This window comes from Patagioenas fasciata, chromosome 6 (assembly GCF_037038585.1).
Source record: "Patagioenas fasciata isolate bPatFas1 chromosome 6, bPatFas1.hap1, whole genome shotgun sequence".
Lineage (NCBI taxonomy): Eukaryota > Metazoa > Chordata > Aves > Columbiformes > Columbidae > Patagioenas > Patagioenas fasciata.
Window position 1 is genome coordinate 22,279,794 of NC_092525.1, and position 22,861 is coordinate 22,302,654.

A 22,861-nucleotide genomic window follows, 5' to 3' on the forward strand; every position below is an offset into this window, starting at 1 on the left:
TGTGCATCCACAGTTCGTCCACAGCCAACAAAAGCCTGAACAAGCCATTTTCTCCCAAAAACTCCCGGTGACACTGCTTGGCCCAGCTGGTGTAGGGCTCAGCACTCCTGATGGAGCAGAGAGAAAAATCATGGTCCTTAACATTAAAAATAGTCACAGCCCCTGTAACCACCAGCTTACTTTTAACAAGGGGGAAATGGAAGCTGTGGTTTCATAAGATACTCTTCAGCTAGAGTGTCCTGAAACATCAGCTGCAAAAAAGGTGCTTATGTGCAGCTCTTTGTACTTGCATTGTCTCCACTAAATCAATTTCAACACTTTGTGTTGCTGTTGCCATCAAAACGTACTCTTCTGTACATAAAGCAAGGATCTTCAACAGTTTTTCTAAAGGATGTGGATTGGAAAAAGCATACGAATAATGGAGAAGACTAAAAATATGTTTTTAAGTAGCAAGTGTATAACATAACTAATACCTGAATTTTAGTACATTGCTCAGAGACATGGATTCAAAAATACCTGGATAGATTCTTCCCATACAAAGGCATTTTCTACAAATGTGCTATATAGACACACACACATATTTATATATATAAAAATCAACTATTTCTACCTGTAGACCACACTCTCGAGGTCACTGAGGAACAACAGAATGACAGCAAAGAGAAGCCAAGTGCAGTTATCCTGTCGACCACTAGAAACCAGCACTCTGTTTCCAAAGATCTACTCCAGGAACAAATGGTGGTTGGGAACTGCGACAGATCCTGATCGTTGGTGGTTGTTCAGGTCAGGTTTTGGATTTTTTCAATTTCTTGGTGTAGCAGAGATCTCTTTTTTGAACCAGAAATAGCTTCATGTTGCTAGGAACTGACTTTCCAAAAACTTGTCCATTGCAGAATTCTCTCATCCTCTGCTTTTAATGCAATATATTAATGGATTTTTATCCAGCTATTCAGTATCTATTAAAATATGAAGTCCAGTTACATTTTTTCTTAAATTTCTAAAAAAAAGGCTAAGAAAATAATTACTATAATAGATCTTCCACAGACACCTACTAAAGCACCACTCCTCTGACCTTATAGCTATAATAACTTCTAAATCTATGTGACAAAATCTTAAATTCCTTACCTCAAATTAAGAGAGATTGGATTTCTGTGAGCTTCAGTCTAACAGATGAAAACTTAAAAGCTTCTCATTTGTACTCCTAGGAAGCAGCTGAATCTTTATGATTTTCCTGACCCATGTTCTCCAAAACTTGAAGGATGGAACAATCTTAAAGATCCATAGCATTTGTCACGTTAGGAAAACAATGAAAACAGACATTATTTTCATTCAGTAAAACTGTGAGTTTCATTTGGCCTTTCGTCCATAACTTAGAAATTGCAAAGGCCAAAGCTTTCAGGAATTATACTTAAATAAGGTGACTAATTACGAAAGTCATTGATATTGTGGAACCATTGACATAGTATTTTCTATTTAGACCCAAAGTCAGATTAAAGATTACAAGTGAACAGCCAGTCTTTAATATCGAAATATCCAGAGAATGATAAGGATGGGAAGAGTGAATCACTTCGGAGTGAGTGGCTACTGGTGCCAGTGCAAGTCCAAGGAAAGCTGCAGGCAGTCCCAGAACTACCAGTAGGCCCCAGTCTGGTCCCAGTGAAACCAGCCAGGGCCTGCTGCTCGTACTGCTCTAAACACACAAAAGCACACTTTCTGTATCTTATAGTCTGCGAAACATATTGCACGCTGTTTCACGATTCTCCCATTTTTATTTTGCCCTCACGATTCAAAAAATCCCTCAACTTTGAAAAACAATAAAAAACTTTCATAGCAACTCCTGTGAGCTCTATTAGTGTTGGTATGGCTGACAGTAACAGCACAGCCCTCAGTTTGCTTTATTATTGTAAAACAAACATAAAATGTCATCTGGGTGTAAATGAGGGCTATGCCTAACAGGTATATTAAGCCTTATTATGCCTGTTAAGCACAGGGAGCCACCCTTGTTGCGACTGGAAATTATGTTTGAAAGCTGTTATGGGCAGCACACTGAATCCCCTCATCAAAGCAGTGTGGGAGGCACTTTTTTTGTGACATTTAGAAAGCCTCAATTATAAAATAACAGCTAAAAAGGCAAATAAATGAATTTTCCTAACAATACCAAGAAAACATAAACAGACACTGGACACAGGCAAAGAACCAGAAGCATTTTTTTGCATTCTGGTTTTACTCTTCTGCTGTTACTTTGGTATTTTAAGATACTCAACACAAATGAAAAGGCCAATATCTGAGGGAAAAATAACCTTGTCACTTGTTGAATCAAGCATGTAGAAATTGCCCAAATGACAAAAAATCAAAGATATTTTTATCTGCAACATTCAAAATAGACTATATCTTTTATTACTTTAAAATTTAAAAATTAGAAGAGTGCTGGTTCAAGTTTGTATGAAGTTGAAATAACTTTTTTTTTTTTTTTTCATTATCTGCAAGTCTTTTCTCAGTGGTTTAAAATGACACAGACTTCCAGAACATGTATCTCAGGGCTGGGATCCTCAAAGGAAACCAGGTAGCAAAAATCATAAATCATTTTCCCTTATGGTCTTTGACAGTCACAATCAACAAAGTTACGAGACTGAAAGACCAGTTTTATGTTCTATTAGAAATGTATTTTCTTCATGCATCCAATGTGGTTTTAATTTTCTAGGAGTCCACAGTAGCAAATGCCAGTTTAGTGAGCTAGTATATGCAAATAGTTACAGAAAGAACATGTATCACAATCTCTGTTTCTTCTGGAGGCATCAGCATCTTTCACACAAGTAATGTGACTTAAGAGTAGCTTAGACTGGAAACACTTGAGCCTTTTGATGCATAACACTGGACAGCTGTCAAGAAATTTAAATCTCAGGCACTATCATGCACAAAGATGTCACTCCCAAAGAGCAGACATGAACCTGGTCTTCCAAAGCTGAAATATAACCAGAAACACAAGAGACATGGTAGGTAAATATTTTAGGCTTCATCTGCAAATGCAGGAGATAATCTATCTACTGCCTTCACATAAACAGCACAGTTAATTATTCTAGAAATTCTTTTGATCATTGATCTTAAAGAACCCTCACAAGATAAAAAGAAATAATTATCATTCTTGTTCGTGATTTGGAGCCTGAAAGCTTGAAAGACTTGGAAGCTCAAATATGACAGTTAAGACTATGTTAGTTGTTTCTAAGACTTCTGGGGAAATAAAATGTGCAATTAGAGCTCTCTGATTACCTGAAGGAAGTTCAAGATTTCACAAATTAGTGCTCCGACCTGGAATACTACTGGAAAATTTTTAAAGTTTGCATCAAAATAAATATTCCAAGATATTTTGATGTAGAATCTGCAAAACATTTGTGGATTTTTATTTCAATTCATTTCAGTGTTTATAATTTCCTATGAAAACAGCTATTTAAATAAAAAATCCCCATAGAACTTCATTTTTTACTAACTTCACTTGCTTTTGGAAAACTCTTCCATCAAAGTAATTTTAAGATCTGTGAAAATCTTCTGAGGAAATAAAGGTGGAATAAAATGATAAATTAAGAAAAATACAACACAAACAAATGCCAGATTTTATTGAGGTACTGTGTTCACATGTCTGTGCAGCAAACAATCACATTTGGCTACAGACAACCAGATCCATGACGTGAAGACACCACATTAAGATGGCACACAGGGAGAGCTTAAAAGAAAGCTTGGTCAACATGATGTGCCAAATTCTGCTCTGCTTGACAACTGTGTTATCTCACTGAAATTGCACAGGGTATAGACAAAAACGTGCACAAAAATGATGAGCAGCAGTAGCTGGTATGTGCAAATCAAAGTATAGCACTCAAAACCATACACAATTAATCCTGACACAGCTTCAGATCAGCCTCTTGTTATCAACAATGGTTGTAACAGCCAGGAAACACCTCTGGAGAAGTGACTCAGGTTCTTGTAGCTCACAGTCATAGTTCATCCTTGTGGCCCAGGAAACCTCTTGAAGCCACATGGTTTTGTCAACAACTTGTTTCAGTGGGGGCTTTGTGAAGCGTGCAGCTCGGGATCTGCAAAATAACAATCACAGTTAAGAATTGGAATGAAAAGGGGCAGATTCTTTCCTCTGCTGCACAGCAGTGTTGATAAGGAGACCCTACCAACAGATCCAGATCAAACCACACAGCTCAATCCATCTCACTGGGATTACTTCTTTCCAAGCATCTCATCATATTCCTACCCTTTAACATGTGAAGAATTACACCTCTGAAGGGCATCACTACAGCTATGAAATGTTAAATGCCTCCTCTGGAGGTCTATGTGGATGGGTAGATCTGCTATTGCTCCTCTGCTGTGCAAGTGAGGATTTCACCTTGCACGTGATAAAGGCTCAAGGCACAACAGTGCTAAAACAAAATAAAAAAGGCTTAACAGATAAAGACACAGCCATTCATCTAATTTCCCATGCAGCGCCTCTTGGAAAATGCACCACTAATATCTATATTAAATCGCACATTTCATTTTTTTTTTTTATGATAGACATACTCACAATGTGTACCTTTAATCCAGAGGGACACCAAAATATATTCCAAACTACACTTGAAGAATTACTATACCAAGAAATTACTCTACTGCTCATTAAACAGGATTGCTTCTGAGGTGAAGCAAACAGCTGTTGCTACAGCTGGGTTTAGACACAGTTGCTTGTCTGGATATGCAGAAAACAACGGACATGCACTGAAGTCTGGCCAGAAAAATCTCAGCTTATTTAGCTACTGACAGAAGTTCCCAAGTATGAAATCCTGGATTCCAAGGCAGATGGCAACAAGCAGCAAAGAGCAACCTAACCAAAAAACATCACTTCTGATACTTTTTGTAGATTCTAGATTTTCTTCTGCTTAAGGCTCTGAGGATGGTTATATATTCCTGACCAACTTAAATGAAAATGTATGAGACATACATATAAACTTAGATTTGTGCCCTCCTCGAGTATTGCCATTTGCTTGGCAGCAGCTCAATACGAGTCAGCAGTGTGTGCCCTGGCAGGCACCAGGGCAAATTGCATCCTGGGGTGTGCTAAACCAGGATAACTGGCTGGTCAAAAGAGGTGATCATGCCACTGTTTTTAGCCTTGCTGCAGCCCCACCTCAAGTACTGTGTGCAGTTCAGGGCCCCACGATTTAAGATGGATGTGAAGGTCCTTGAGTGCATCCACAGAACGGCAACAAAGCTCGTGAAAGGCCTGGAAGGAATGTTCTATGAGGAGCAACTGAGGACTTTGGGCTGGTCTAGTTTGGAGAAAAGAAAGCTGAGGGGTGACCTCATGGATCTGCAGCTTCCTTAAGGGGTGAAATGGAAAGGGAGGTGCTGAGCTTTCCTCCCTGGTACCCAGTGATAGGACATGGGAATGGTTCAAAGCTGTGCCAGGGGAAGTTTAGACTGGACATTAGGAAGCATTTCTTTATCAAGACAGTGGTCAAACACTGGAACAGGCTTCTTAAAGAGGTGGTTGATACCCCAGGCCTGTCAGTGTTTAAGAGGCATTTGAACAATGCCCTTAATAATTTGTTTTAACTTTTGGTCAGCCCTGAAGTGGTTGGGCAGTTAGACTAGATGATAATTGTAGGTTTCTTCTACCTGAAACAGCCCGGTCTCTCTCCCCATACAGCATTTCTGATTAAATAACCCATCAGAAGGGAGCTCAGACATTACTGTTATGGCCATCACTTCTCCAGACTACGGACAGGCTCACACCCAGCCTGACACAGCACCCAAGACTCTGTCTACTCAGAACAGTTTGACAGACATTTCTTTCCCAGACACGGACACAGTCCAGCACAAGCCAGGGGCTGCTGCTGTGGCCTAAGGGATGCCTCCCACACACGAAGGCTGTCAAGATCCTTCAGCTATCTCACTTTTGACAAGCGTGACGAGTGTAGCCTCATCAAGATGCCTTTGGAACAAAGTCCCACAAGTTGCATCATTGGCTGGTCCAGTAGTACCTCTACCCTTTTATAGTTTAGAAGATTTTCTATTACCAAATCTGGATCTCCTGCAATGTGAAGTTCAGCACATTACTTATCTTGCCTACCAACCACTGCCCTCAGTTTTACATAACTGAACACTGTCACTCGTTTTTTTTAGACTTAAGCCATCTTAAGCTGGTCCTGCTGTTCCAAAACCTTAGTAATTTTCTCAGTTTTCTCTCTTCTCCAGTCTTTCCACATCTAAGAGCACTATTGTAACAGAGGCACTGCCAGCACTAACTGAAGCAAATTATTACATTTACCTTACATTCTACATACAGTTCCCCTCTTCAGTATGCCAGACTAAAACAAGAGCCTCGAACATCAATACTCCATTTCCGGCATACTGTAAATCACCAGATTTTCTTTTTCCTCACACTACTCACTTACTCTCCCTTAGGTATTTCTGAGTACTTGATTTCTCCTTTTTAAGTAAGGTACTTTGCTTTTATCTTTATTGTATTTCACCTTGTTGATTTCAGATCATTTCTCCAGGGCATTGAAATAATTCTGAAAGGTGGTTTTATCCCCCAGAATCTTGCGACCCTTCCCAGGGTGGTGTCATCCATAAATTTTACACATATGCTCTTTCATCCTCCAATCAAGCTCTTACTATTCAACTGGGATAGAGTACTGAGACATCCTTCCCTCCAAAAATGTGTTTGAGAATAAGCCACTGAAAACTTCTCTTTGACTGCTTTTTCACAAAGACCTGTAAGTCACAGCCACTTGTTCCTATTTGTCTGACAGGTAAAATTACCCTGATATAGCGAGAAATTACACTGATTTGTCATGATTTATCTTCATGAAATCTGTGTCAGATTTTCCTTGTGCATAACTCAGTTGTTTAATAATTTGATCTATTATCACTGCAAGTTTTAAGAGATGCCTCGAGCTGCCTAATTCTTCTCCTTTCCCTTTTTAAAGCCAAGAGCTGTGTTTGCCCTTTTCCTGGAAAAGAGCATGCAAACAAGCTTGAGCTGTATGCTGAACTACAGCAGTTCCAAGAGTGTAGGGAGTCCTGCTCCTAATTAAAACTCAGTGAATTTGGCAGAGGAAGTATGCATGCTAAATCAAATCTCATTTCTACATGTAGCTTTCTCACAGCAGTAGAAGTTTTACAGCCACTGATGGACTTTCTGGCTTATCACTGCACAGTGAAGTGACTCCCCATAACAGGTGGGGGGGGTGACACCTGCAACGCGCAGACAACATGAAAAACAGCAGACAAAAACCAATTAGAGACCTGAAATTTCTACCAGCACCTAACCAGGTTATCTGTTGAAGTTCTGAAAAGATCCTTAGCTCCATTTTCATTTTCATAGAACGTTCCCAGCTGCTCCATTCCAGACCTGGAAGCAAAAAGACTCACAGGCTAAGGGTAGAGTTTTTCTGATTTTAGCCCCAAAAGAAGAATCAAGTATTCTGAGTCTTCATGATAATGCCAGCCTCATTTTGCCAACAAAAAAGAATTGAATCATTCATCCACAAAAAAACCTGGTCTTTATATAACGGGTGCATTCAAACCCTACAAAAAGTCCTTTGCAGCTGGCCTTTCAATTCTCTCCCTCTGTTTCTCTCTTCCCATACACAATAGTGGTGAGCAGGCTACACTTCAGGGCACTCCAAAAACATTAGTGTCTATAACACTGTGGAAGGCAGGTGAACTGAAGCACAAGGAAATGACTCATGGCCTTACAGGAAGCAACACTACATTCACAGACCTGAACTGAGGTCTCATCTCAGTACTCAGTGCCTGCCACAGATATTTTTGGATTTTCTCACTACAGACGGCTTTCTGACTGCAGGATCCTTTTTAGCCTTCCCATGGCATTTTTCTCACACAAGCTTCTTCATTTGCAACAGCAGGGGGGAAAAAAAAGTGTGGAGGTGTTTAGGAGTTTCAAAATTAGTTTTGTTACACTTACATATTTTCATGGTGACAAGCAGCCCAAACCAACCTGTTATGCTGATGGTAAAATGTGCTGAGAAAGATGCATTTGCATCTCTGAGGACCAGGGTGGTTTTTTTTTAAGGGTACAAGAGGAAATACATGAAGCAGGGAACTCTGCCACATTTACTTTCCTGGTCACCTAAGAACAACTATTGAACAAACAGGCCCATGTTTTTGGTTTGTTTTTTTTTTTTTTTTCTTCCCTGTGACAAAAATTGCTATTCTTTGGCTATTCTCACCTTCTGTTTAGCCATGAGCTTTCACCCCCTGCAGAAAGTAAAATGTGGGTTTCATGGCATATTAAATGTTTTGCATTATTCATAAATTCCTTTTAAGTCTGAAGTACAATTCATCTGTACTGCCATACATTTTAAATACTATTTTGCATGGTCTGTGCCACAGGCAATTTGACCTTTAAACATGATTTCAGCATAAAAATCAAGTCAGCAACTTCATATTTTGCAAGATAACCCTCTTCAGTTCTCTATCAGACTTGACTTGACACTTGTAGGTAGCATCCCCAAGAATCAGAATATGACTAAACTACCCACCAGACACTTGACTGCTCTTACCCTTTGTTATACGGGAGCCCTTCTAGCAGTTCATTGCTAAATAATCTCTTTTGAAGGGTAAGTTACAATGGCTGCCTCCTTAGTAAGTTCTGGTGCATTCTGGACGGCATCAGGGAAAGCACAAAAACAGCATAGCGGGAATGTAATCGTCTCTTGCACACAACCATGAAAGAATATTCACATACAAGTAAATCAAGAAGAGATTTCTCTGTAGAAGCACTCTGTTTGAGTCTCTGCAGATACTCATTGTATCTGCATCACCACACATAAAACAGCAGAGGGTAATACAAATACAATACAGTAAAGTGAAATGTTCTCATTGTACCTGTTTTCATTACAGCATTGGTAGAATCCATCCAGTGCCTCTGTTTAACATATTGAACTCCCTCTAGTCTCACTGTCTGTAAAACAAAAGCATTTTCAGTAAAACTAACAGCATTGTTCTCCCTTTAATTGCAAGTAGTAATATATGTGTGCCCTCTTCACTAGAGAAAACACAGTTCCTGGAATCTTCCTCTACAGTCTTTAGGGAATGGGACAGACCCGAGCCATTCCACTTCCCATTCCTGAGACCATATGAGGCTGCAATTATTAACAAACTTGTATTAAAATGGAATAAACATCAAGATGAAGAGCAGTTTAAGGTAGCAGTACTGTAGTGTAAATAGGACTTACAGCAGGAAATCAGTGAGTCTCCAAAAAGAAACGGCAGAAAAATTTCCCATATCAAGAAAACAGATCAGAACTCCCTAACTTTCTCCCATCTCCAGACATAATCAGGCACTATTGTCTTCACTGTATCTTCCATCCAGTGATCCCAAAGCATTATGTGGGGGGAGGCTCAAAATACTTCTTTGCATGGAAGTGTCACTCTTGTTTTTCAGAAAGATTGAGGGAATGACAGGAACAGGATTTTTTAGTGAAACATTTAACCAGTTGCCTCACCCCCCAAAAAATACTAAGTTCTGGCATCTCCCATCTTTTGAGTGCTTGGTTTTGAAGCTTAGTAGTATTTGTATATTGGTTTTCAGAGCACAACTTCATAGGTTCAAATAAATAGCAGTTTACTAAAATCCCACCAGGTAACTGATACAGACACCTCCTTGGAGCAGAAGAGCTGGAGATTCAGTGCAGACAACTCGAGTTTGCCCAAGTGATAAGAATAACCAAAGCAAAAGCAGTCTGAGGTGGGGCACTGTCAGAACAGAGAACAGAGGGACTCTGGCAGCGGTCCTCGCTGGTACCTGCTGACAGGAGAGCGAGGAAAGCTCTAGAAAGACCACACTTTCAACTTCAGTTCTTTTCTTTCCTACCTTCTATTCATACTTTCATTCCCTTCCCACTTTCCTCGCTCCGCTTCCAGTCCTAATTTTCTGCTACTTTGCTTCCCATGCTAGTCCCTGTCTCCACAAGCAACCAGCTCCACTTTGAGTCCCTCCTATCTCATTTCTCTGCCCTAAATCCACCTCCCTGCTCTGCTCTCTTGACCCCACCTTCCCTGTTCATTTTCTACATCCTTCCAGACACACCCAGGTCCTAGGTTCCCTATATCCAATACAGATGAAAAGATGAGCATTCTAATATTTTCATTTAAAAAACAAACAAACAAAAAAACCCAACCTGAAACAAAGCGAATTGGGCAAATGAATTATTTGTTTTTGAAGTATTTTGAAAGTTGCATCTTAGTATTTGAATTGAAAAAACCTGCAGTTTGGTTTCAAAATATCAAAATGGGATTTAACAGTTAGACACTTAAAAAAAAAAAATCTGTGCAATAATATTTAAGCCAAGATCTTACTAGAAACCAAGTATTTTCAGTGAGTTATTTCAGCTGTGATAAAAAAGTAATTAAAAAAAAAATCCTTATCAGTTATAGTGGCAGGCACCCCATTTCTGAAGCATGTCTGGATTTCATGTCTAAACCAGCTCACAGCATCTACAGGTTGTCTTTGCAATAAAAAAATGTGACTCTTAAGGCACTGCATAAAACTCACTGCTACAAAGAAGCTTGGGATACGTAAAAGCTAAGGAGTCCAATTTAAACATTTCCAAATTTAATCTTTCCTAGTGATGTAAATTTGAGCTAATGCTATTCTCACACTAAATTTTAATTCCCAGCTCCAAAACAGGAAATTTCTTCATTTCCTAAAGAAAAAATACTGTTCTTTTTTCTTTTTTTCTTTTTTTTTTTTCTTTTTTAAATAGTTGGGCACATATGGCTGATTTTTCCCATGTACAAATATCTGAGACAGATGGCTGGCAAAGAGAAAAGTAGCTTAACTGGGGAAAATTTAAGGCCAGATGCAGAATGTCCATATAGTGGAAATTATTGATAAACCTAGAAAACAAAGCTATCAATGCATATTCTAAAAACGGAGCAGAGTGTCTCTGAATTCAGGCAGCAGCTATCTGGTTTCAGAACCGATAGAATCAGATAATTCAGCTGAGCTAAGGAAGAGAAAGTTAGAGCGTCTGGTGCTTTTTCATCAAAATATTCTAAAGTCTTGTGTGTTTCACTAGTGCCCCATGAGGAATCCTTAATTAAGGAGAGAAACTGGGACAAAAAGATCATCTGGTTATTTTTCAAGCTGAGTTTCCACTATTATTAAATGAAACCATGAGCTTCTGCATACTATGATGTCACTGCTTTGTAAGAACAAGGAATTAATCTCTTCTATTAAAGCACATTTTTCCCAGCACTCATGAGTAATGTGCAAGGCCCCAGCTCTCTTCACACTCCAGACTAAAGGTCCATGCTGTTTGACTCCAAAAGCATTAGAGAGGTCTCCCAGTGCTAAGTTTTAAAGGAAAATGTTAGTTACCATCATAAAATGTAATTTGCTATTCTCATTTTGCAGTGGTATAGGAGACCTCTCCTCAGCGGTCTTCCCAGACTAACACTGGCAGAAATACAGGGATCACTCAGAAAATGTGTTTAAAAACTGTTTGCCTCGCCAAGGTGGAGGGTCTCTATCCACCTTTTTACCTCTGATGGCAAAACTGGTTCTAAGGGGCCAGCAGAGACGACCACTCCTCTCCCATCAGCTGCCTCTTCAAGGGAAGCATTTGTGCACCTTTTCTCCCAGTGTTGAGCAGCAGATACGCCTCTAAATTCCTCCTTTTCTGCCCATTTACCACTCCCTTCTTGACAATTACGCAATCTTCACTCAGTCCTCCTCACCTTCCCTAGATCCTCCAGCATAGTTCACTCAGCCTAACAAAACACTTGCAATCTTGTGACTCCCTAGATCCCAATGTTTTGAAGGGGATAAAGCTTTTGTACAGAGAGAATTTTTATGGCTAGAAGCATATGAACAAATTCACTTTCATCTTGGGAAAACCCACAATGTTTGCATTCAGCTTGGTCTCAAAAAGCATGGCTCAATTTACTGTACCACAGAATTCCTGTGTCAACCTAGTCTTGGAGCCATATTTTTAGAGGTATCACAAGGCAAAAGTCTTCTGGTTAGTGATGTCCTTTCACAATTCCACTAGACATTAATGTCTAGGCTGACACACAAAGCATTAAAACGATGACACTTCCCTGCAGTTCTGTCTCCTTGTAAGACTGGGCTGACAGCATCTCCCTACTCCAGAAAAGTAGCTGTGAGGATAAAGAGAAGAAAAACTGTGAAGCACTTAGACACTTCAGTAAGGCAGACCATTAACCCATGAGCGAAATCCTAGGTGCACCTCCCATTTTAAGCGCAAACAATAAGAAAGTGATGTATAAAGATCTGAGACTTAGACTGTAAAAGGAAAAGGTTTCATTGAAAGAAGTAAATAAAGTACCTCGCTATTTTTTATCGAGAAAAACTAGCTCTGATAAGAAACTAGACTAAACTCCTTGAGATACGGGATCTTCTCATTTGCCTGTACACGCTGCCTTGCATGTAAGGGATCTACTCTGCACTCTACACTATGATACTACAAACAGAAATGAGTAACAACAGTTTAGATCAGTATAACAACTAACATTTAGCTAGTTATTCCGGGTCTGCACCAGTGACTAAACTAATTTTTTAAAATTCAGTTCTCAGATAAAATGCTATTTTTTGCTAGGAACCCTACATATAAAATCTGTATCGATGCTACTTAAGACCATTTGTTCAAGACTAAATAGAGGCAAATTCCAGCTGATCCACCTTTTGCAGAATCAGAAGTTTTAATAAAGACCACACATCTAGTTTATTGTTAGAATTATGACTGATCTTTATATTATTCCCGTAAAAATCCAACAACTCCACTTCTATATCTGGGAGATCTTAGTCATTGTTCCATGCACTTATCTAAATTTGACTATTACATGAGGGAGGAAAGGCAGACAACAATCAATTGTATGTTTAATGAAATATAAAACTCCAACTGAGCTGACATATTATGGGTGAAACTGAATATAATAAAAATGCTCCACAGGTATAGGGTGCAACACCTAATGTGTGGCACAGCCTTCATCTAAAGGCAAGATTATGCTAGCTCAAAACCAAGACAGTCGCCTATGTACAACTGTGCTCAAATCTCAGAAGAACTGAAGGAGCAGCAGAGAAGCTGCTTTTATTTTTCCCCAGGCCTGAAAGCAGCTAACCAGCCATCTCATAAGACACTCAGCCCTTGCATGACTTCCATGCAAAAGAAATGATGAAGATAAGCACTAAGGCTTGTCAATGAAATCCTTCAACACTTTCAAAGATCTCTCAACCTTGGCAAAGCAACTGGCTTTCAATTTCTAGCAGCCCACCTCATCAACAGCTAAAGCTATCAGAATTTAGATGTGAAATAATTGTCATTCAGCGCAGCCAAAGCAGCAGAATAATAAAAGTGAAAAACAAAAGATAAGAGCAAAGTAAAAACAGTGTTTAAATACACAGCAATGCAGTCTGAATAGAGCTCAAAAACAACACAGGAGATGGTGAGGAAAAAGCAAAGATCTCTCAGCTTCCTGAAGTCCTGATACCTGGAATCATGAGAGACAGGATGTCTACGTGAACAGTGGGTCACCAGTGTGGGACCTTGGGATGCTGTTCACCTGGTGATTGGAAGAGACAAATGATCTCTAATGCCAAAGCAGGATGTGGTTTTGCAGCAGGATTCAAGTCTGTAGAGAAAGATGGAATAACTTGGCAGCAGCAGTGCTGTAGCACCTGCCTCCTTCCTGGCCCCTCATAAGCCAAATATGCCTGGCACAAAAATTCAAAGCGTGAGGAAAACAGCGCTGCTGCCCTGGCAGTGGCTTAAGAGGTGACGCCACAGGAGCAAAACCGGAGGGAAGAAGTTAAACAGCAACACCATCAAAAACACAATGCCAGTTTGTAATTAGAACACAACCATCTCGTAAAAGATGACTGGGCATTTTGTTCATTCCACCCAAGAGCTTATTTAGGCCCTTGCAGGTCGTATTTCCACTCTCTCACTCCATGACAGGTGTCAATTTTTCAATTTGCAGATTAGCAGCAGTTTTCTGAATGTGTGACTTTCACTTTGGCAGCTTGCTCAGCTTACGTAGGTCTAAAACAAGGCTTTGCACTTCCTGACAGCACTATAAATGACTTTTAGACCAATGCCTCCATTCTCTAGAGAGCAAAGCAAGACACGCAAAGTTTGGTAAGAAGTGGACAGTGTTAACTAGGTACTCCGTTATGAAGAAAGGCTGAGGGAGCTGCGGCTCTTTAGTTTGGAGAAGAGGAGACTGAGGGGTGACCTTATTAATGTTTATAAATATATAAAGGGTGAGTGCCACGAGGTTGGAGTCAGGCTCTTCTCAGTGGCAAACAATGATAGGACAAGGGGCAATGGGATCAAGCCGGAACACAAGAGGTTCCACTTAAATTTGAGAAAGAACTTCTTCTCAGTGAGGGTAACAGAGCACTGGAACAGGTTACCCAGGGAGGTTGTGGAGTCTCCTTCCCTGGAGACATTCAAAGCCCGCCTGGACACATTCCTGTGCGACCTCACCTAGGCGTTCCTGCTCCAGCAGGGGGATTGGACTAGATGATCTTTTGAGGTCCCTTCCAATCCCAAACATACTGTGATACTCAGGAGGGGGCTTACTGCTGTATAACAGGCTAAAATTACAGTAGCTCATTGGTCATTTATTGCCATGCAGATATGGAAGCATTTTAAAAACTAGTAAAAATATAATTTGAAGTGAGGGACTTTTTTCCAATAATTATTCCCCTTTTTCAGCTTTTGCAACTTCTAAGGCCTAAATAAGTACATTTCCTTTACTTTCTACAACTTTACTGGTTGAACTACTCAAGCCATGTTTAAATATTTACAAAGTCCAAGACAAAGGGTGAAACTTTTATCACACCCCTTCCTGTCACCAAAACTTGCAGTCAGATTTCACAAATGTACTAAAATGTAGTAGCAGCAGCCACAGTTTTCCCATGCCAGTGGGCAAGCATTGGCTACATGTGCTGTTCCTGTGGGTAACCACCAATGCAGCTTGGGCTCAAAGGTCTGGGCTACTGGGATTGAGGTGAAGAGTCTTAGATGTCTTAGATTGGATCCTATATCAGGAAGAAAGAAAACCAAACCAAAACAAAAACAACAACCTCTCCCTGTCACAAGAAAATACACTTAAAATCTCCTTAATCTCCTTTGAGATTCTTATTCCTAGAATGTAATCACCACTCTATGTTTATATACTCTCGACAGGAAATTCAGAGCGACTACTTCATTAAGCCTCTTGCTGATAAAGGGGCTTAATTCTTACACCCTTACTCAGTATTGTGAAACTTTACAGTCTTTGTACTACCAAATAAATCTACTACGCTTGTGCTAATTTTTTTCACTTGAGTTTGGTACAGATTTCATTCAGAAGCTAGAACAGCAGAATGGCATTACTACATTTTGAGGTCCCCAACAGAAGGAAAATACACACTGTTGGATTCCTCCACATCCATTTAAAGACAGAATAAGGCTCTTCCTCTGCAGGAGATAACCTATTTCAATAACAACTGGTCTTACCTGCCATCTGTAAGCTTAAGCCAGTATCCAGTTTGCTGCGTGGCTTCGTGCTGATAAACAAATAACAGAGAACACACACAGTGATGATAAAAGCAAAGAGGACCACCGCTGCTATCGACAGGCCCACCAGTGCTCCAACACTAAGAAAGAAAAACAAGGAAATTAAGTGTACAGACAGCCTGGGACACCCATTAAAACAACAGTCTGGGTGATACCTGGAAGTTATTTGTACTCAGGCTGGGGAGTGACTGTGTATTTACTGTAAACAAAAGTTTAGAGCTCAATACTCCAGTTGCACAAACTAGAATTATTTCATTGCCCTCAGAAGGGTGAACGTCATTACACAGCTGGTGAACAGCTGGCCCTCGATGTCATTTGTTACCTATGCATTCTACTCCTGAGTCTGATTTAAACCGTGTTTATAAAAATCAGCAATAACTTCATATAGTAACTGGCCTCAGTGAGATCAAAAGCTTCTCTGATGCAGTGCATATTCCCAGATAAGCATAATATCACATAAATACCACATGCACGCAGAAAGAGGGGTTCCAGGGCTCCAGGCACCCCATGCAAACTTCTTTTTCTCAAGTAACATGACTATTAAAGCTATATTTTCAGTCTGAAATGCCATTTTTATTGCAAGAAGAGCTTATTAGAGCACTCTAAGCAAAGTACATGTTTGTCACAGACTCCTGTTTTACAGCCCAAGCCAAATACACTGATTTCTGGTCAAATTAAACAGCAGCCTTTTGGTCACAGATTAAGAAAGTCTGAAGATCAAGAATCCTTATAATACTGCTGTGGTATATTTATAATTTTGACAGGTGTAAAAAGGACAGAAGAGAGATTAATGTCATAAGTTCTATGAACTCCATACTCTAGTGTTAGAAATGCCTTTATAAATCACCGCTATCAGTGAGAAGTCACTTCTACTTTGGCCTTGCAGGGAGATGAGAAGAACTGTGCCTCGGGATGTTTTTATGAATTTGACATTCAAGCTATTGCAAAGCTTCCCTATAAACTCCCATAAAGCCAGTAGACAGATATGTCTATAGGAGAAACTCTTAAAATCATTAGGATGAGAATAGCAGATATCACTATGACTTTAAGATGCAGTTCTCATTACTTATTGGTCAGATCCATTAATGAAGTTTAAGCAACATTTACCTCTATACACAAATAAAATACTTTGTTTTCAGCAAAATGATTGGTTCTTGAAAGAAGAGCTTTACCCTTACGAGGATTTTTCATGGTATTTATCATCTGCATGAACTAGACTGTCTTTCTATATTTGCGTATATATGCATTTATTAAGCAAAGTTTTTCCCAGTTAAGTATGCCTTCCACAGCTCTGAACACTGAAGTTTCTTAACCAGAACACAATCTTCTCTTTCTTTTTTTATAGTTAAAACTGTTATTAGAAACAAAATACCAAAATAACTATGACCATTGAACATTTTAATGACCACCCTCCTCTGAAAATACAGGCAGCCCTTCAACATGTCCCTACATTCTATAGCAATTACTGTGGTGCTGTGTATTCATCTAGAAAGGCTCTTGCTAAAAACATTTTGCTGTCTTCACCTCAAATACCAGGTGTTTAAAGTCTATTCAGCAGTCCACATAATAACAGGCTACAGGCCTCAGGGTGTGTGTCTTCAAGATCAGTCTTCTGACAGCAGAGACATTAAACAAGAGAACTAAAAAGACACTCCTGCCCACAGCTGCAGCCTCATTAGGGAGCAAAAATCTCTGCATTAACAACCCAATCACCCCCAAAAATGATGATCTAGCATTAAAAGGGTGACAAAGGCCAAGGGTAACCCTGAAGCACTTACACAATTCTTCAAACATGAGCAGAGAGGCTCCACTGTCAGACATCCTAGGGTTCCCCAAGCTGCTGTCCAGAGCTGCTAAGGGAGGTCACCAACATTTCTGTCAATGATTGCTCAGCATCGCACACCTACTGTTATTTTTAGTCTGTAAAATTAGTCCATCCACACCAACAACAGCTAGGGAAAATTTAAATATCAGCTAAGCAGATGCAGTTTGTCCACTGACGGATTAAAAGGAAGCTCATGAGTCATCTGGATCCGAGTGAATCAAATGTTCCTAATGGCATTGCTGCAGTGGTGTGTTGGACATAGCAGTTGCGAAGGAAACAGGTAAATATTCCCAGGAAACTGGAGGAATGAGTATATAGGAACAAAAGTCTTGCTATTTTGGAAAACTAGAACAGACTCCTGGAGAACTGCACAGCTAAGGAAATCTTGGCCACAGCATTAAGTCACCATGGTTCTATGGGTATTAACTAATACAGCATTTTGGATAAAATCTATACTTGGCCTGCCAGAGTTTAATTAAATATGTAATACTGCATGAAACTTACAAAAGGTACAGATTTGGAATGGATACTGAATTCTATTTGATACTTAAATAAGCCATTGAATTTGCAAAAGGAAACTTATTTAAACAGAGACAAAAATAATTCTAAGATATTTTAAAGTAATGAGAAACAATCACATCACAGTTCAGTACAAATACTACATGCTCAGCATTTCTCCCTTTCCACTCAGCTTTGAAGGTGAAGTATATGTGTCATGATAAATGCATATACGTGCATAGCACATGGCTGGGTAAGCTGTTCAGTGTTTTGCTGGTTTTGTGGTTTCAAAAGCTAAATGACCTCCTGGCAAATTTTGTACACCCCTGCCTCTTACTAGTGTTCCCTTCCCTGTTCCATGGGCTCCTGACTGCTGTAAGAGAGAGAAAAAAAACCCACATTTTTCATTTGTCTTTGCTGAGGTCAGCTTTTCAAGAAATGTGGAAAAGGAATATAGGCTGCTCTAACAAAAAAAGAAGGTACTATACTATTTGATTGTAAGTACCAGCAAAAAAAGAAAGGATAAATGAGAAATTAATAATACTAATTATATATAATAATTTCAGGGGAAAATATGAAATATGTCAAGAGTTGCTCAAAGGTTGATAACTTACGATTGTACAGCAGCTCCTAGTACAACAGGCGTTAGGATGCACTTGTCCGAAACTCCAGATTTTGCAGGAGTGGGAGGGGAAAACATGGTTTCACTTTGCTAAGGGACAGTGCAGTATATAGCTCTAAACATAGTACAGGCAGTAGAGATTTGACATTAAAAAAAAAAAAAAAAGAATAGCACAGGATTGCAAGCAACTATCGCTTCAGGTTGCCTAGGCTGCTGGCTTCTCCACAAACTGCTTCCGTCAGAGCTGGCTGCCAAATGGTCTGGAAACGCGTCTCCCACAGCAGCAAAAACTCACGAGAAATCTGCAATAGCCTCCTAAAATTCTAAGCGCTGTGTCACCAAACAGAAGTAATCCCTGAGATGCCACCAACTACTTGGTGGCGCATCCAGTCACTGCTTTCAAATTAATGGGGGGAATCAACCAAACAAAGATTTAGGACAACAAAATTAGAGCTCTGGAGTAAAGCAAAACCTGCAACAATTCCCTCATCAAAGCTTCCAAATCCTTTCCCTTCCTAAGTGCATTTAACCTCCAGACTTACATTGGCTGGTTTGGCTAACTCTTGAGTAGTTTCAAGTCTTAAGGGTTTCAAGTCTTCAAAGTGCGTTCTTAAAAGCTCTAAGATGTATTTGAAGGGTTATTTTAACATATAGTCATTACATACAGAAGAAAGTAGCAGTCTGAGACAAAGATAAGCAAGGCAGTGATCACCAAAACATTCCGAGAGACCAGAAAATATTTTTATGTTTTCCTAATTGAACTACAAGTGATGAAATCCTGTGAGGGCAAGGAATGCTTGTGGACTTGTGGAAAACTGAGCAGGCAAAACTGATGTAGATGAGCTTTGGTGTACATAATGTAATGTATAAATAAAGAAAACCAAGTCTAAATGACAATGAACTCAGAACTGATTCTGGACCCAAGAAAAGTTTCATAGTCATCAGGGAGAGCTCACTGAAATCACAGGGTCAATGCGCACCAGCAGCCAAAGACATCAACAAAACATCAGCCACCAACACGAAGGATTTTGAGAGCAAGACTGAAGGCAGCATTTTGGCGCTCTCTAAAACCTTGCCATGCCCACATTTTGAGCACACAGCTCCAGATTGTGCACCTCAGAGCAGCGCTGTACAGTGAAAAATGGTGTGGATGAGAGGCAACTAAACTGGTCAGTGGGACACAGCATCTACCTCAATGATAATCCAAAAGGACTAAGACTGTTTGGTTTGGAGAGGTGAAAGCTGAGAAGCGATGCACCAAATGCTTACAAAAATTTGAACACTGTGCATAAAGTGAATGTGCAATTGTTGGTCACCAAAGCTCACAACACTAATACTACAGGGTGCTCCAGAAAACTAGTAGGAAACAGTATAAAACAGATAAAAGGATGTATCTTCAAAGAACAGGTAGTGTTGCTGCCATCAGGGCTGCACAAGCAGACAGAAGTCCAGAAAGGGATTAGATAAAATCAGGGATAACGAGCCCATGAAAAGTCAGTGAAAGCCCCACGCAGAGGTGTATTGTACCAACACTCTGATAGAGCAGTGGGGATGCTGAGGACCGGAGAGTGGCCAGGCTGTGTGCAGCCCTTACAGCCACTGCTGGACACACAGTCCGAGCTCCACGGACCCTCGCACTGAGGCAGGACAGCACAAGTCTGATTATCTGCCATCTTCCGAAAAAGTTATGCAGTGCCTGACCTTATTGCACACAGAAAAGTAGCTAAAGTCATTGGGAACTTTATGCACGGCAGCATCTTACACACTCAGGCCCCGCGACAGTCGTTCATCTCACGCAGAAACGATGGAGGGACACGGGATGCTCTGTACACAGGCACCGCGCGTTCCCCAAGGCTTCCTTGCAAAGACCTCGAGTTATTTCTTTCAGAAACCACCCAGGCACAAGCACAAGTCTCTCTGAGCAGCAGCTGCAGCTCTGCCGCTACTCTCAGCGGGACAAAAGCAGCGCGAAGTGCCCGGCTGCGAGTACCTCAGAAACGCAAACCCGCCGGCAAGCTCGGGCGAACACGGGTCTCCCGGCCCCCCGGAGCCTCCCCACCGGGCCCGGGCGGCACCGCCGCTCCCCTACCTGAGCCACCACATGTAGCTGTGCTCGTAGGGGAAGAAGCTGTGCGGGTCATCGCAGCAGTACTTGACGTCCTGGAAGCCGCAGCAGTACACGGCGCGGGCGTCGCCGCCCGTCCGTGGGCAGCTGAACCCGCTCACGAGCACCTTGTCGGCGTTGAGGTAGCTGCTGCACTCGGCGCTCATGCTGCGGCGCCCACTGGGCTGCCCAGCACCTCGGCTCCCGGGCGGGAGGTGGGACGGCTAGCGGGAGGAGCTGGGGCGGGCAGGGGCTGCACCGGCGGCGGGCGAGGCTGCCTGCGGGCGGGAACTGCTGTGCTCGCCCCTCCGACCCGGGGTCGCCTCAAGGCGGGACGCGGCGGGAAACCGCCCGCGCCGTGAGGTGAGGGGGCAATGAAGCCGCCCGCCCTTGGGAAGAGAGGGAGAGGGTTGTGTGGGGCCGAACGACCACTTGGTTGCTCATCTCCAAGGCGGCACTCCCGCCTCGCTCGCCGGGGCTTCTTTTTCCCCTCAGCTCTCGGTCCCACATCGAGAGGCTCAGGGGTCCATGCCCACTCGTGAGCCTCGGGGGGTCTCAGAACAGCGCAAGCAAGAAGGTAACTGAGAGGAATTGCACCTCAGTTGGGCTGAGGACCCCTTGGCTTCATGAGGGGTAAAAATTCCATGCAATATTTAATGTTTCTGAGAGAACAGTCTACTACTCTTTTCAGAGGGCATTTCTATTTAGTGTTTTAGACCACTTTTTGAAAAAAAGTGGGACCTGGGCATTCTGTTTAATGAGCCATTCCTGAGGGAACGAGGGGTAGATCTCAGCTCCAGATACCAGACACACACACACACATTGTGTGCGCTTCTGCATGGGATTTGGCTCTTGGAAATAAAATAAAAAGCATCCAGTGGATGTCTCCCACTCCAAAGACCTGGTCCTCAGTCTCCTCTCTAAGTTACAAGAGAGCCCAGATCAGGTGCTTTGCCACGTAAGTGACCTCCTCAAGCAAAAGTTCAGGTTTTAGAGAGAAACGAAGTTGTGCATTGTCACTAGAGCATGATTTGAATTAATAAGACCATATTAATTCAACTAACACCTTACATTTTAATTTCAGGTCTTGCCCTGAGATGAACTCCAGGCAAGTGGGAGTTCCACCTCTTGTAGCCAACTGTCAGGCAACAGCAAGAGCCAGAAGCCGTGGCAGCTTAGGGAAGACAGTGTCCTTACTGACCAGGGCACAGTCCTGCACGATCTGAACAAGGCCATCAGCAGTCCCAGACCAAGTCAAATCCAGGGTCTGTCCAGGAGACATGAGGTAAGTTACCTACAGCATAAGCACAAAGTTTATCCAGGAGGATCAGCAAGCAATCCAGACCAGCAGGAAACAGGACCAAGCACAGACATGAGTTCTAGTATAGCTTAGGGGAGGCCAGGCTGCCCTGGCATGAGTTTAAATGGGACTCATTGACCAGTGAGCAGAGGGTGTGGTGAGGGCCCAGGTGATGCTGATCAGGGCCTGTTAGTGGTCACCTGGAGCCCTGCCACTGATGTCTTCCAATACCACATAAATTCCCCCTATGTTAGAGTGTTTGACTGTATGTGCTAAGAAGTATAAATATTCTTCAGTTGCTTAGTTGCTTGGCTGCTTTTTTTTTTTTTTTTTTTTATGAATTCCAACCTGACTTAGCACTAAGTGAAATGAATGCAGAAATTCAGCCAGAGCCTGCCTGCTGAATTACAGATTTGGCTTCTTGTGAATAGCTAGGGAAGATTCAAATTATTCAACTGTTGGATGCCTTAAGCTTGAGTAATTTGAGATTTTTACTTTAGGAACCTTAAAAATGGGCTCAATGCTTGATGTTGTACTACACAACACAAGAGGATTAATGACAGTGATGTGGCTGGAGCAGACATTCCAGAAAAGAGGATACCAGAGGGAATCAAAGAGTATTGAACATTAACAAAGAGACTAGATTACTATGATACTTTGTGGGAGTTGTAATTTCATCAGTGGTGCTGTTCAGATTAAATTAGATTTAATCAGATCAATTATTTTAGATAAAAATGAGGAGTAATTTATTCTGACTGTATACAGGAAAATGGTCTACCAAAGACAAGAAGTTACAACCTCAGTTACGCCAACAGTGTCACTTCTGGTAAGGATTTAATCCTCACTCTTTGTGATACTTGAGGTCCTTTTCAGAGACCAGTCTCCTGGTCATTTGATTCAGAGGGGGTTTCACTTT

The 22,861-nt window shown here is 41.3% G+C and overlaps 1 protein-coding gene across 2 annotated transcripts; it reads right to left on the reverse strand.

Annotated features, from left to right (window-relative positions):
• Positions 1-3,587: 3,587 nt before the first annotated feature.
• On the reverse strand, positions 3,588-21,021 carry SHISAL2A (shisa like 2A). 2 transcript variants are annotated; one of them, XM_071809851.1, is made up of 4 exons: positions 20,631-21,021; positions 15,537-15,586; positions 8,893-8,968; positions 3,588-4,085 (listed from the first exon to the last, which is right to left on the reverse strand). In XM_071809851.1, exons 1-3 carry the CDS (start codon positions 20,810-20,812, stop codon positions 8,937-8,939), a joined length of 264 nt encoding a protein of 87 aa, XP_071665952.1. In that variant the 5' UTR covers positions 20,813-21,021; the 3' UTR covers positions 3,588-4,085; positions 8,893-8,936. The 2 variants fall into 2 exon arrangements, with proteins under 2 accessions (XP_071665952.1, XP_065698624.1); XM_065842552.2 differs by having other exon boundaries at positions 15,537-15,676; positions 20,631-20,987.
• Positions 21,022-22,861: the final 1,840 nt, after the last annotated feature.